General features: G+C 36.3%; 1 protein-coding gene across 1 annotated transcript in view; it reads left to right on the top strand.

The window, feature by feature from the left end:
- Positions 1-14679, top strand: part of EXOC2 (exocyst complex component 2) — a 127652-nt gene that overhangs the window by 73949 nt on the left and 39024 nt on the right. Inside the window, exons 16-22 of the mRNA XM_038161872.1 lie at positions 3040-3161; positions 6723-6784; positions 9060-9140; positions 10061-10120; positions 10931-10992; positions 11906-11972; positions 13914-14030. Coding sequence (XP_038017800.1) covers positions 3040-3161; positions 6723-6784; positions 9060-9140; positions 10061-10120; positions 10931-10992; positions 11906-11972; positions 13914-14030 — 571 coding nt within the window. The remainder of the gene's footprint in view (positions 1-3039; positions 3162-6722; positions 6785-9059; positions 9141-10060; positions 10121-10930; positions 10993-11905; positions 11973-13913; positions 14031-14679) is intronic.

Raw genomic sequence — 14679 nt, 5'->3', positions numbered from 1 at the left:
ATGCATCTCTGGACCCATAAAATCTTTCACTTCTTGGAATATGTGTGCTTTAAGACAAAATGTTTTGTTCATTGTGTTAAATACCCTGAATTTTGAGAATGTTAACATTTTCAAAAATAGGATTGCAAGAAAAATTGCTTATGTCAGATTCAGGATTTTATGTGCAAGTGTAATTATCAATGTCTCATAGTATAGTCCTATTACATAATAATATATTCTTTTTTTTCCCATAATATCATCTGAAAAAGTTTGAACAAAATATTTGCCTGGCACAGCGTAGAGCATAGGCACTCAGTAAATTAAACATGTTTTAATTCTTTAGGGTATAAAGCACTTATTTGCTGCATTTGCTACACTTCTTCCTATCTTTGCCGAAATAGGTAAAAATATCATATTTTTCACTGTAGTTATTCTTAGATTACAATTTACTATTACAGTTGTTTAATGAAAGGTCATATTTCTGCTTATAATGTCATTCAGCTTATATTTTTTTTATAAAATTAATGACGTACATTTCATTAATTGCAAAATTACTCACTAATATACAAAATTTGCTTGCATTTTTTGGTGGGGTCTACAAGAATTGTCATTACCTTTTGAAAAGTAACTACTCCTTTTGAGTAATACCTGGGTATGATACTGTACTTTTTATCTTGGGTTTTCAAAGCAGGTAACAGGCAAAGCACAGATGAAGAAAAGAAAGGGGTATAATCGTGTATAGATATTCTTAGTGCAGAGGGGGTGATACACACCTGTTGTCAATTCTGTTTGACACTTTCTGTCATTCTGTTGTCACTTAAATTATCTGTACTCTAACCACATAGAAAAATATTTCCATGTGAAGTTTGTTATTCTGGCTGAGTTTTATGGGATGCCTTCAATTTAAGAAGGAAATGACTTGATGAAAAAATAGAAAGGAACAGCAGTGTTACCCTATTATGAGAAGCAAGCCATGAGTTTCACTCAAATTATAAAATTCTAGACTTTAGAACTTGCACATCTGTAATACTGGCTTGGAAATGTAAGCAGTGGTTCTCTGAAGGTTAGCTTTTATCCTGCCATCTGGGATAAGATTCAGGCTGAGGCTACAGACTACATGAAGACCCTCTTTCAGAGAATCTGCTTTTGCTTTCCGGGCACTACCCTTGTAATGAACAACTGAACTGAGAGCTGGGAAATCCTCTCTCCCTCCTACTCCTTTCCCCACCTTGTTTTCTTTGTGATGGCACTTGAGCAAAGTGGGCTAGACTTTACTGCAAAGTGATCAAATGTAGAGAATAAAAGGGGCATTTGGAGAAGAAGAATGGAACATGTCATCATAGAGTACTGATCAGTGGTGACCAGGTCAGGAGATTGTGCAAGTTCTGCAAGTAGGTTAATTTTCAGGCCCCCACACTTTGACAGTCTGACAAAATTCTTGTGACTCACTAGTGATGAAGGTGGGCTGTTCCCAAGAGGAGTCTACACATTGCCTAGGACCTTTATTTGTTGCAAAGTTATGTAATAGCTTAAGCATTATTTGCACAGTTCATAACTAGAAGTCATTGGGAAGCACATGATAGAATTTTGCTCTTTCCTGTCATCTCACAAATTATGTACTGTTTTCTGCTTGTATTTAAGAGTGACAGAACTCACAGCATTAGATAACAAGGAGTTGCTGTTACATCTGTGTGATCTTAATTTTTCTGCTCCTTTGTATGTCTCACACAGCGGATATCATGCATACATATTTGTGTGTATCACACAGGTGGTAGCACAGTCTTTCTCTTGTACCCCATCCTGGCATTTCCCAGTATGAGTAGGTTCCAGAGAATAAATTAGAGCTATGCAATCAAGTGAGCCATTGCTGATAAGATTTTTGTCTTACTATAAAGGTATGAAAGGTATTTGTTAGGGTGTATTACAAGAGAAAAAGGATGGGGGATTTGACAGCTGTGTGCTCAGTGGAATCAACTCTAAAGTACAGGGCTTCTGTGCAGTCTAAAGTAACTTATATTTCTCACAGATGGGTATTTACATTCTGTTTCCTGGTTGGCTGAGTTAGTACAGATTTTTGTAGTCTACTAATTCAGTGGTTGTGCTGGTAGGAGAGCAGCTTCATTAATGGTGGGAGTTCGGTGGTTTGTGTCCAATACCAGGGGTATGGCACTGGAGCCTAGAGGTGGATGATTGGAAATGTTCCACCTGTTTGCTTTGGGCCTTCCTATTCCTCCACTTTGGCACTTCCTATTACCTGTACTTTCCTCAGTATTAGCAGTAGGGCAGATGGCAGTGACTGCCTTTGAATTGTCCTTGCCTACATATCCAGGAGTTGGATAAAAGAAGTGAACATCCCTCTGTGTCCCTAAGTCTGAGTGCAGCTGCAGCATTTTAGATGAAAGGTGAAATGCTAATTCTTGCAAGTACTTGCTGTGTTACTATTTCTGAAGAAAAAAACAGAAATTCATGTCTCCATCCTCACCTGTAGTACCAGTGTTTTGTGCCTGGTTGGAAGCAAAACAGTGAATTAATTTACTCTGCCCATGGTGCAGTAGCTGTGTTTTGACTCCTTGAATATGTATATTCTTAGCAATCTGATGCATAGCCATATCACCATTTCTGGCAGCTTAATCGTAGTTTCTGTTTTCATGCAAGTAAAAAAATATCTCAGAAACCCGGTTGTGGATCTTGTATTTGACCTAGGCATTCATCTAAAAACAAAGCAAAGAAAAAAGTTGCTTCTGCTCTACAAGTTGCTTCTGCTCTTCTTGGATCATAGAACAGGAGATGAAGCAGGGAAGTGCAAGAAGACAGTAGAAAAAGGTGGCATGTTGCTGTGATGACATTTTTATAATCTTAGAGAAAAATAAATCTTCATTTGCAATCTTCTTATTTAAATAAATAATCTTCTCAGAATGGGATAAATAATTTTCAAAGATACACTGAGAATGGAGCTGTTGTATTTATATGTGCAGAAAATGTCTGAAAAATTCAATGTAGTCATATCAGCTTAAAAAACCTTCAGATTTACACTTCCACCTAACTTTATTTCTTTTCTAGGCTTAGTTCTGAGTCTCTTACTGCACTCGAGATACCCAATGACATGCTTCAGATCATCCAGGATCTTATTCTGGACCTTCGTGTACGTTGCATTATCGTGACCTTACAACACACAGCTGAAGGTAATAGAAGACTGCAAGTCCCCTTGCTCACTGTCATTCTTCGTGCCCCTAATTAGGCCAAGCCATGGTCTGATAGATAACTGTGTTTGTTACAGATGTTGTAGTGGCAGGGGACTCAGGACTCATCTGATTCTGTAGTCTCTCGCAAGGGTTACTCAAATACTTCATTTTTCTGCCAGAAATAAGTAATGAGTATTTTCTTCCCTCAGTCTAATAATAAGTAGAGTAGGTTAGACTTGTTTCTTTTGGGTTGAGATAGTTTTGCAATGCAAATGATTTATTTAATGATGCAGCTTTTCCGTGTTGGAAATACAATTTATTTTCTTTCTTGAGGTTTTCTATAACATGAAGAATTAAATAAGCAGTATCCCACCCCAAAGGACACAAAAAAAAAAATTAAAAAAAAAAAAAAATCCACAGCCCTTTATGTTAGTTGTGTGGTTTCCAGGGCTTTTTACTAACATTGTAATCCCCAGGGTTTCCTGCTGTGTACACAACTTTTGCCATAAATGCCTGGATTGTGAAAGCCAGTAATACATTCTCTAAATCTAATATGATTCTATGCCATCAGAGGCCATTCTTCTTGCTCTCTTGTATTCAACTCTGAAACTTAAATTTCAATTAAGTAGATCTCCTAGAAATAAATGTCTCTCCTAAAATCGAGGCAGATTGATCTACTAATTCTTTTAGCAGGGCCATGGGGTTTTCTTTCTGAAAGACTACTTAGCCACAATGTTAAAAAAATTATGGCTTTTTAATATTACAACTTAGTCACTTTTAATCTTTTGCTTATGATTCTATGTAGGCTAAGAGTTTTACTCTAGGCTTAAGTATACCAAGCATGGGTGGCTATATCAAGCAAGTTTTAAACTTTTGGTGACAACAAATCATTAGTTATCTATGGTTTATTTGTTACAATATTGATATGAATTGCATTCTTGGCTCTTGCTTTATTAAAACCCATTTCACAATTAACTTTTTTTTTCTGCATTAATATCAAGTGAGCTGGGGTAAGAAGTTTATACATTGTCTTATCTCCTTAAAACTCTGTAAAGCATTTATCACTATTTCAGATTTCACATAAAGTATGAGAAAGTCTTTTTTGCTTTTCAGCCCTTAGCACAATTGAGTTCAGTTGTTTTTTCTTAATGGTGTAAGAGATTTTTTTCTTTTTAATTGTGACATGAGGATGACCTTACTGGACTGACTTATTCTTCTGTCCAGGAACTGTGAGGGAGTCCTCAGATGTCCTGCTGTTTCAAAGGAAGGAAGTATTTAGCTCTCAACAGTTTTCTTGACAGTCCTCAGTTTATCCAATGTCTGAGCTACCTACCTAGCTTCTCCAGCACAGTGCAGAGAGCTCCAGTATGTGACCGATGATGAAAAAATCTGTTGCTTTACTGGTTTTACCTACTTATTGCACCAAGGCAATAGCCCAGTTCTTTGTTCGCATGCAGAGTTTCTGCTCCGCATGTTCTGACTGCTGGGCACGCATTCCATGTGGGAAAAACTCTTATGGTAGTCTGCACTTTAGTTTTTAATACAAGCAGTTCATTCTTTTCTTTCTTGAATCAAAAGAAAGCAGATCCCTAGGGATGCTGCTAGGTGTTATTGGCTGGATAATATAGCTCTCTTTAGCCATAGCAGCAGCCTTCCTCAGCCACTGCTTCCACCCCTATCAGTGAAGCAGTTCTGTGTGTTGGCTGTAGCATCAAGCAGGAGGAAAGATTCCTGCTTGTGTCATAACTCTCATTCTGTACTGTTGCATTGCACGCCTTATCTGTGGGCCCCTTTTTTTTCTTCTTTGCCTACTAAAGAAAATTGTACTTCTGGAATATATTTAAGATAGTGGGGATTTTTTTTCTGCACATGACCAGGTTAATTGGGCCCTTGAAAAAACTTATTATTGGGGAACGAGTGAAAGTACAGGTAATAGATATTCTTATGGAGCTATGTAAATGTATCTCAGAAGTAGCTATATCTGCAATGTGTAAGTCAAAAAGGCTCCTCCTAGACTTGAATTTCACCTCGCTAATAACTGTGAAATATGAGTAAAGTGCTGATACAAACTTCAGTCTCACGTCTTGCTGCATGTTGTAAGTTGGTAAAAGCATTCAGATGTAGTTAAAATATTCATTAGAGCACTTTAGCTTTTCAAATACGATAAACCTGCCCACGCACAGGAGATTTTTTTTGTTGTCTTATGATAAACACCATGTACACACACTGGCCCTGAGAGGCAGTCTGTGTTCTTTCCCTCCTGTATGTGGTCGCTGGTCATAAAGGTCATGAAAGACAAATTATGTGAATGCCAGACTAGACAGGGAGTTTACATGAATGTATTTGACTGGAATCTGATGAGCAGTGAAATATGAGCAAGAAATTTTGGTGGGTTTTATATTTGTATTAGCTAAGAACAGAATGCAAAACTGAGCAGCCACAAAAACATGTAAAGGCTGACCAGTGCGATCTAAACCCTTAGAAGAATATCAATTGAATTAAGTAGGAAAGCGAACAGAGTCATTATTCTACACAATCCCTTAATGCCTTTTATCCTCATTGAGCCTATACTTCTGTGAGAGTTGCAGAGTATGACACTATAACTAAGCTTCTTAATTTAGCTACAGAAAGCACTAAGATTTTGAAGATAACTTTTAGCATGCATTAGTTATCCTCTTTTCTTGGATTTTTAGAAGAGATGGTAATTCACTGAAAATTTTATTCATTTAAAAGGGAGTTTCATGATATGCAGGCACTTCTGATAAGCAATTTCTGTGTGGGAAAACTGTATGTCAAAGCCCTGCAAACTGCACACAGGTCATCTTTGCTCTGTTTACACTTCAGTTAAGCCCAAAACACAGTGATGATGCACGATGCATGCCATCCATAGAAGAATTATGTTTTTATAGTGCATAAGTTTTGGATTCACATCTCAATAAATAGTTATATAATAAGCCTGTATAATTTAACACCTTCTGGATAGTGGGAGAGACTGCTTTTTGCATATGCGTTCATGTACTTTTGAAGAAAATCTAGCACAATGGATCCTTGACCCTGAGTGGGCACCCTGTGCCTCTTTTACAGTTCTAAATATGAGTTGTATGCTGTCCTTTCTGTCTTTGCTAAAATGCTAGGCAGTTTTTCTTTCCTTTTTAATTAAGAGCTAGAGCATAATAGGCTAGAGACTTGGATTCTTAGTTGAAGTATTTTATATTGTGATTAAAAATTTACAAAACAAAAACAAACCCAAAGCCTTTGCAATATTCCTTTAATTCTAAGCTTTCCAGTAAACGATGTGCTTCATGCAAGTCCTGCCATGTATCATAGATGTGCTTCTCTGTGGGGTGTCAGCAGCACGCCATGTGTGAGTTCCATTCTTAGTCATTTGAGAGTACTGAAGGCTTTGAAGCTTGTAGTGCTATTTGCTTGTATGCCTAGTCATTGCAGTTCCAGTGTCTGCTGTGGTTTCTTTTCAAGTTCAAGGAGTTTTTAATAATTAAAATTTATACCTTCTCTCCACACCCCCCCATCCCATGTTTCCCCTATTACTCTGTCCTACAGATATAAAGAGATTAGCTGAAAAGGAGGACTGGGTTGTTGACAATGAAGGTTTGACATCGTTGGTGGGTATACTTGGTGTCTTGTAGGCACTTCCATTGCTGAATTTTTTCTTTCTTTTGCATGTGTAATGAAAGTGATTTCTACATTCTCCAAAATTTAAATTACTTTGGACTTTATCTGTGTGTGCATAGTGTCTGTAGTTTTATTAAAATATGAAAATATGGGACACTAATTTTTTTTGTTAATTGTTTGAATGGTTACCTCTTTGAATGGTTTACTGAAGTAAAAAGTCATACTTGAGGTCACAAGTTCAGTTCACATCAAAATGCTTCATAACTTAGTAGGCACACTACCTTGGAATTGGTCTGTAGCTGAATAAATAGGTTACTTACATGTTATAATGAGAAATTGAACTGAAAAGCAACTAATTTAGGATATTGCCTACATGCAAACAACCAATGACTTGAAACCAAATTCAGATAAATTAGTGAGACGCTTTCTGGAAATAAACAGTAATGAGTAATGCCTAAAACACAGCAAGCGTGTTGTAGGTGTGACTTAAATACAATCTGCGAAAGCAGAAAAGGCCTGTGGGAGGGACAGTTCCTTTGTGTATGTTATCTAAGGGAATGCTCCACAGACTTTTTTAGTTCTTCTTATTTGCTTCTATAAATACGTGTTTGAAGTTGAGTAGGAGGACATTAAGCAGTCACAATATGCATACCGTAGGAAGGAGTGTTGTTGTCAATTGTAGTACTATAACCAGATTTACGGCTTCTGGTGTTGATTTCAGTTGCTGCTGCTATGGGCAAGTCCCTTAACTTTTCTGTTTTTCACTGTGTTTATCTGCTGAATGAAGGCAGGGGGAAGGTTCTTCCGCAGAGGTGTTGTTTCCTTATGCTTCTGCTGTAGCCTAACCCATCTTTATTAAAAAACTGCTCAGGTGATTTTTGTGCTTTGAAATCACCCATTCATTCCTTGTATACTGTACTTCACTAGATACCTTTTGAGGCCATGGTTGAAAGATGCCAAATTTTAATGGTGGAAGCTGACTGTGTTTTGCCATAGAGGGACTGTTTACCTACTAAAGTGTAGTTCATTGGGGTAATATTAGAACAAAGGTTAACCAGCATTAAAAAGGACCAGGCAGTCTCTTTGGGGACATTTCAGGCATGAGGTAGAAACTGTATTTTAAGTTTGTAGGAAAGGTTGAAGACTTCTCTAACATTTATATTCCAGGTAAAAGATACAGCGAGATACAGAACCAAGTTTTTTTCAACCTCATAATAGCCAAAGAATCATATATCTAAACAACTTTCCTGTCCTGAGATGGGATGTTTTATAGTGTGGAAGTGAAAACCCAAGAGCAGCACTTTACTGCTGGCATTCTTCTTTTAAGGGCTCCAGAAATACTAAATACAGATTGTCTTAGTGGCTTTTTCATTATTTTCATTTTGCCATGTGAGCATCAGTTTCCCGATCTACCTCCATCATTTACAGAAATAAAAGTTATTCCTAAGCCTAAAGTTGGTGGCATGCCATAAACTATCTACTGAATGAAAAGCAACTTTACAGGACTTAAAAACATTTTTGTCCACTTCTTTGACCCAAATCCAGTAAGATAAGTCTTGCTTTTCTGCAGCAGTGACTGCTTCATGTTGCCCTGCACAATAGGTTCATGCCCAATACCAGATGCATTAAAAAAATTGAATGTGGCTTATCAGAGAAGAGAGGAAGACGAGGAAAAAGTGACTACTGACTCTGCTGTGAACTTGTTTGCACTTTCAGGATGAAATTGATACATGTTATCCTGACACTCAAATGTCAGGTTTGGAAACCTGAAGGTAAAAACAGTCCCTCAAACCATTTTTTGTTCCATTTGAAACAAACTTCAGTCTAATTTTCTTAGAAACCTTTTGCTGAAATGCAGTGCAGAAATATTGGACATCTCTGGTGAAATTCTATTCCATCTTGGATCAAGGAGTGGAGGAGGGAGTGTGTCACCAGGCATCTGTAATGCTACGACAAAAAGCTCTAAATATCTTTCCTAAGCCTTTTATACGAGTCTGTTTGGTATAAAAGTCTCTTCTTTAGAAAAAAAAATGTACATTGATCTATGATAATAATTCTGTAGATAAGTTACATACAAAAGCACATCACTATGAAAGGATCCTCTGGTAATACATGAAGTGTGATTTCTTTTTTTTCCCCCTCCCACCCCTTATTTGGGATAATTTGGAAATAAAGAGCTTACTATACACCTTGTAAGTTTTTATCTATTTGTGTAGTATTTATTTAACATGCTTATCTACAGCTAACAACTCATTTGACTTTCAGCCATCCCAGTTTGAACAGTGCATTATTCGTTCCTTGCAATCTCTTAAAACTGTGCTGGACTGCAAACCTGGAGAAGCCAGTGTAAGTTTTGATTTTTGTTTTCCTTTTTGTTCTTCTTCTGAAACCCAGTAGTAATTTATGTGGAAAAAACTTTCAGAGAACGACCCAAGGGTATGACTTTCCTCTGCATTTGTTTCCCTTGTACACCTTTTCACTTGTGCTAGCTTTTAGATTTCCGATTGTGCTTCATTTGTTAAGGGTAATTTGTGTTTAGGGGGTGGATGGAACCTGTATTCAAATCCTTAAAGCTGTTCTTCTGGAAAAAAAATGCTACTCCTGTACTTTTCAGATAGCAGTAGGCATTACATCTAAAATAAAAAAGGGAGAGGCCATTCCTAGGAGTTACTCTTCACTGAAGTTTGGTCCAAATCACTTGAAGAACTTAAATTCAGTTTTTTGTCCCCATGTACACATTACCTTGCAGCCTTGATTGATTGAAACATTGATATTTCTTTCTAAGGGAGTCTAAAACTTTTCCAAACTCCCTTGGGGACCTATGTATAGATATTGTTTCTCTCTCCTTGTTTACATTAATCTTTCTGACTCGCTGGTCTTTTTTCTTGTTGAACATTATTCAAAAAAATCTGCAGTGAATTCACCTGCACCATGAATCCTTCTTTTTAGGACATGAAGACCTTGAAATATCCTGGGAGCTTTTGCTGCAATTCCATTAGCCAGCAATGACACATACCACGTGTGCTAGGATTTTCTTCCTTTTACTGTGTTATCTCCTCATGCTTATCAAACTGTTTACTGGGACTTGTATTGTCTCTCTCCCATTTTTAGGATGGAGAAAAATTGAAATTGATCCACAAGAAAACAGTGTCCCAGCAGCCATTCCTTTAATTGTGTCATCCCTTTAGGGACAAGTTACTCAAGTCTTCGTTGAAAATAAGGCCATGTAAAGTTGTTCTGCTGAAATAATATGCTTACATCCTCAGGTTTTCCAGCAGCAGAAAACACAGGAGGATGTGTGCCAACTAAGCATTGGGATCATGCAGGTATCTTGGTCACTTTGAAGTATGAAATTGTCAACACAAGTGACGATCAAAAATGTGTGCGTTGTACCTTACCCACCTCCCAAAAGGTAGCTTAAGTTGATGACTCTGTTATTCCTGTGGTACACTCAGGGATTCTGAGAAATATTTGACTTTAAAAGTAGGTAGAGCTGACTAGCTCAGTCCAGTGATGGCAAATCCTGACAGAGTAAGTGACATATTCAAGTATTTTACTGAATGTGATTGTTCAAGATTTTGCTGACAATGATGCTTCCTGAGCTGATGACATCTAACATCTATATACTGCAGTCAGAGGAGAAATGCTGGTTTTCATCAGCGGAGGATCTGGCTTTTAATTTCTGTAGCAGAAATCAGTGCTCTTTGTAACAATATCTGATTTTTTTTTTTGAAATTTGATAGTGGCATTCTTTAGGTTTTTGAACCATTTTAATAGTCTCCTCAAATAAGAAATGATGAGCCAAAGCAGCAAAAGGATTATAGTGAGGCTTCTGCAATTTTTACTAAACTGTTAACCATACTGATCAGCAGATTATCACTGCATAATTTTAAACATGCATCATGAAAATTACTTATCAAAGTTAAAAATTACTGTGTTTTCCTACAAGTACACTATGATGCATGCAAAATAGAAAATATGCATTCAAAAGCTGTAACTAAACGTTACTATATTTATGTAAGGTTTAAGACAAAACCAGGTGATGATGATTGCTTTTATTGAGTGTAGCAAAAGTGAATTTGAAAACGTTTTTTAGTTCTGGCAGAAAACGTAGATCTTGCTTTCTTATTTCCTAGGGCTTTATAGATTGTTTGGAACAACTGAGCACCAAACCTGATGGTGATATAGATACATCACAGTAAGTAAAAAGAAATAAGATTTATGTATAGTGTTCTGCAATTGTGTGTGCAAGTCTTACATTTCACTGGGGTTGTGGTTTTATCCCTTCTGTATTTCATATTTCTTGTGAATACTTTTGCCTCTGAGTAGTGATGCTTTGAAATAAGAGCAGGTACTTTTTATGTCAAAACATTGTGTGGCATCACGTAATAAAGATCATACAAGATAATTAGTATTACATTACTTATACCATTTTTTTCAGCGACACAAGTTATGTGCTGTTGAAGCAGATGTGTTGGTTTTGACATGACTTTACATGGAATCAGTTGTACTTGTCACTAAGTAATGTCCAGTCATGGTGAAACATCCCCTTCCTTTCTTTTCTTCCTTTCTATTTTTTCACTGATTGTATTGGTATTTCTGCTAAATTCGTGAAAGTTGTTTGCTCAATAAATTCTTATGAGCCATTTATTTTAGAGACCAAAGCAAGTCAGAGTAGCCTGAGCTTCCAGGAGTTACAAACGTTTGTGAAAAGCCAGAGACTTGGCAAATATAGCAAGGTGCATCAGAAAGGGCAAATTAACTCTGGTTTTAATGAAATTTCTTTTTCTTCCTATTCAGATGACCATTGGCTGGATAGGTGTAAAAACAAAATCTGTAGCAAAACAGAGAAATCAGAGAAAAGAAAAATGCTTTAGGAAGGAAAGGAAGGGTCTGTAGCTAGAATACTACTATCAGACCACCCAGCTCCTCCTGCAGACTTTGTGGGCATCTTGAAAAAACTGAACAACGTGGACTGCTTTGTTATCTGGTGTAAGGGGAGGTTTGAAACAGGATTGCATTTCATTTCTTTTGATTTGAATCCACCACGTATCAAATAATCTAAAGCACTGTACTTTTGTATATACTTACTTTTTAAACAATCTTCCTAGTCTTTCAGTTGATGTTTCATCTCCAGATTTGTTTGGAAGCATTCATGAAGAATCAAGTCTTTCTTCAGTAAGTTTGGCTTCTATATCTAAAAGTTGATGTGAAAATATTTCTCAAAGATACAGGAATGTGGCTCTTTTTTATTGTTGCAATATTTGTAAATATTGTTTATTTTGTTTTCTTTTTTTATAGAGAATAATTTTGTATTCTGTAGGCATTTCTCTTGTTGAAAGCACTGGCTTTTACGGTATCTTAGTGTACCATGGTAAGGTAACTCATGAAAGTGGTTTTTGAAAACAGGTCCTCAGAAACTAAAATGGCATCACAGAAATCAGTGAAAATAGCACTGGTGTTAAGTCAGCTGAGGATCTGACTTTTGATTTATCACCTTCTTTTAGATAAGAATCAGTCTGCTTATTAGTTACTTTTTGAAACCCACAAAGATACAGATGTTCAGTAATACTTCTTTCCCCCAGAAAATTTACTGAGAATAAGTATTGCTTATTTATTTGGCTTGTTTGATTTTGGATTTTTAGGAAGTTGGAAAATATTTTTAATACTCTTGACACTTTGGTTAATGTACTTTCTTCCATTTAAGCAGCTGATGAAAAAATGTAGGTTTTTCCTGCAAGAAACCTACTGAGAACCTCTTGTGAAATTAATATTCCTTAGTACAGATTTCAAATGTTGTCAGAAGCCCAGCTTTGCCTAATTTACAAGAGTAATAAGCATTTCTGCTACGATAAAGAATCACAGATTGCCAAGCTGGGGCAAGTTTTTGAATTGTAGACTGTAATAACTTTCTTTATATCATTTTATTCTTGCAACACACAGAATTGTTGACTTGGTATTCATTTTTGACTTGTGGTTTCTTCCTGTATGTCATGGGTATAAACACTTAAAAAAAATAGAAATAATTTTAGGCAATGTCTGGCTTCCATAGGTCCATGGTATTATTTTCTTATGTAAATCACAAGACATTTTGTCTTCTCTTTTTTGAATGATAACAGAGAAAGTGAATGATTGGAGTAAGATTGATCACTGTATTTTTTAAATTCTCATTTTTCAAATGGTTTGCATACTGTCTGATTATAACTTAAAGTAGAAGGCAACTCTCAGTCCTAGTCATCGTATTACTGAAATACAAAACTGTCAGGAGCTCTGGGTCTGAAAACCAATACCATTTTTAATCAGATCAGTGCTGTTATGGTGACTTTGCTGTCAAATAATTTTGTTTTCAAAATAATTCATATTTTCTCAGTTGATTTTTAACTTTCATCTGAGGTAGAAAAATAGTTTGAAATGAAAAGGAGGAGGGGGAAGAGGGAAGACCCAATCTATTTAAATAGTAGTTCTGTCTTGTTTGGTTCTTTCTTTGGAAGCTATATCTTATATCAAGATCAAGGAAAGGCAATTTTGGTATCTCAACTCCAAAACATATTTGACACTCTTGTAGTTTAAAAAATCATTGAAGAACAGATGTAAGTTATAACCACCTAGAATTTCTTCCAACTGCTGAAATTATATAATACAGTTCAGAACCTTCTAGTATTTTAGAGTTGGTGAGTTCATTTGTTCAGTACCTGCTTCCCTTCCTTTAGCCAGCTTCATGGGAAAGTGAAGATGATCTTCAGTTGATTTTGTGATGGTCATAATTCTTAGTATATTTCTTGAAACAAAGTAAAATCCAGAAACAGCTTCCTGGAAAGATGTCCAAACCTAATTTTTGTAGAGAAGTCTTAACCACAGTTCTGTATTAGTCATAACTATTCCAATGAATGCTCTGGATCATATAAGAGGACCTGTAAGAGGAACCATCATGTTCAATCATCATACCTGATAGTCATTCATTTCTCAGTAGTTTGTTGACAAAAGTATTTGTAAACCCTACTATATTTATGAGAATGTTTATTATGCACAGTCAGTCAGTGAAATATATACATTTACAGTGTTGGTTATGATGATACTTCTTTTTTCAACTGTTACGCTCTTTCTTCTCTTAATTTTTAGGAGCAGAGACTTTTAATTGCACTCAGTAACTGCCGTTACCTGGAGCGTCATACCTTCCTAAATATAGCTGAACACTTTGAGAAACATGGCTTCCAAGGGGTTGATAAAATAACTCAAGTAAGTGAGAGCACTGAATGAAGCATCATTGCTTGAAGATTTTTAATTGTTTTCCCTTCTGTGAAAAGAAGGTGCAAGTGTCCAAACTCCAGAATGACTCCTGGGTGAGCCTTCCACGAATAGGTGGGACTCCAGGCGTTGGATGGACATAACAACAACAAGGATATGGTTCTGTGTGTTCATACAGGGCTTAAGCAGCTGGTATAGAAAATGTGAGCTCTTGTTCAGGACTTGTGTATTCAATGGCAGAGCTTATCTGATTTCTTAGTAATGCTGTTTAATGTCACTGTGTTCTCTCAATGCAGAGAGTAAAAGATTGTTATCTCAGGAATATACTTGATAAATTATTTCATCTGGAAATCTGCATTACTGATAGCTCTTGTTCATAAACTAGTTCATGGTTTTTTTGTTGTGTTTTGGGGGGGGTTTTTTGTTGTTTTTTCTTTTTCAAAGAACGAAAATGTCAAAGTGGGTGGCAGTAGCTGTCTCATTTTCCTGCCTTTTTGTAAAGATTAATCACTTCTTATGAGAAATGTTGTGACTTAATCCTTAGGACCATAAAGCTAGTTTATTTACAGAAATATTTGTTGGTTGGAAGTAAAATGTTATCTTTTCCAGTATAGAGTACACTATTTCACTCAAACTGATT

This window comes from Motacilla alba, chromosome 2, assembly GCF_015832195.1.
Source record: "Motacilla alba alba isolate MOTALB_02 chromosome 2, Motacilla_alba_V1.0_pri, whole genome shotgun sequence".
Classification (NCBI taxonomy): domain Eukaryota; kingdom Metazoa; phylum Chordata; class Aves; order Passeriformes; family Motacillidae; genus Motacilla; species Motacilla alba.
Note: the sequence above shows the minus strand (reverse complement) of the source record. Positions and strands in the feature narration are given on the sequence as shown.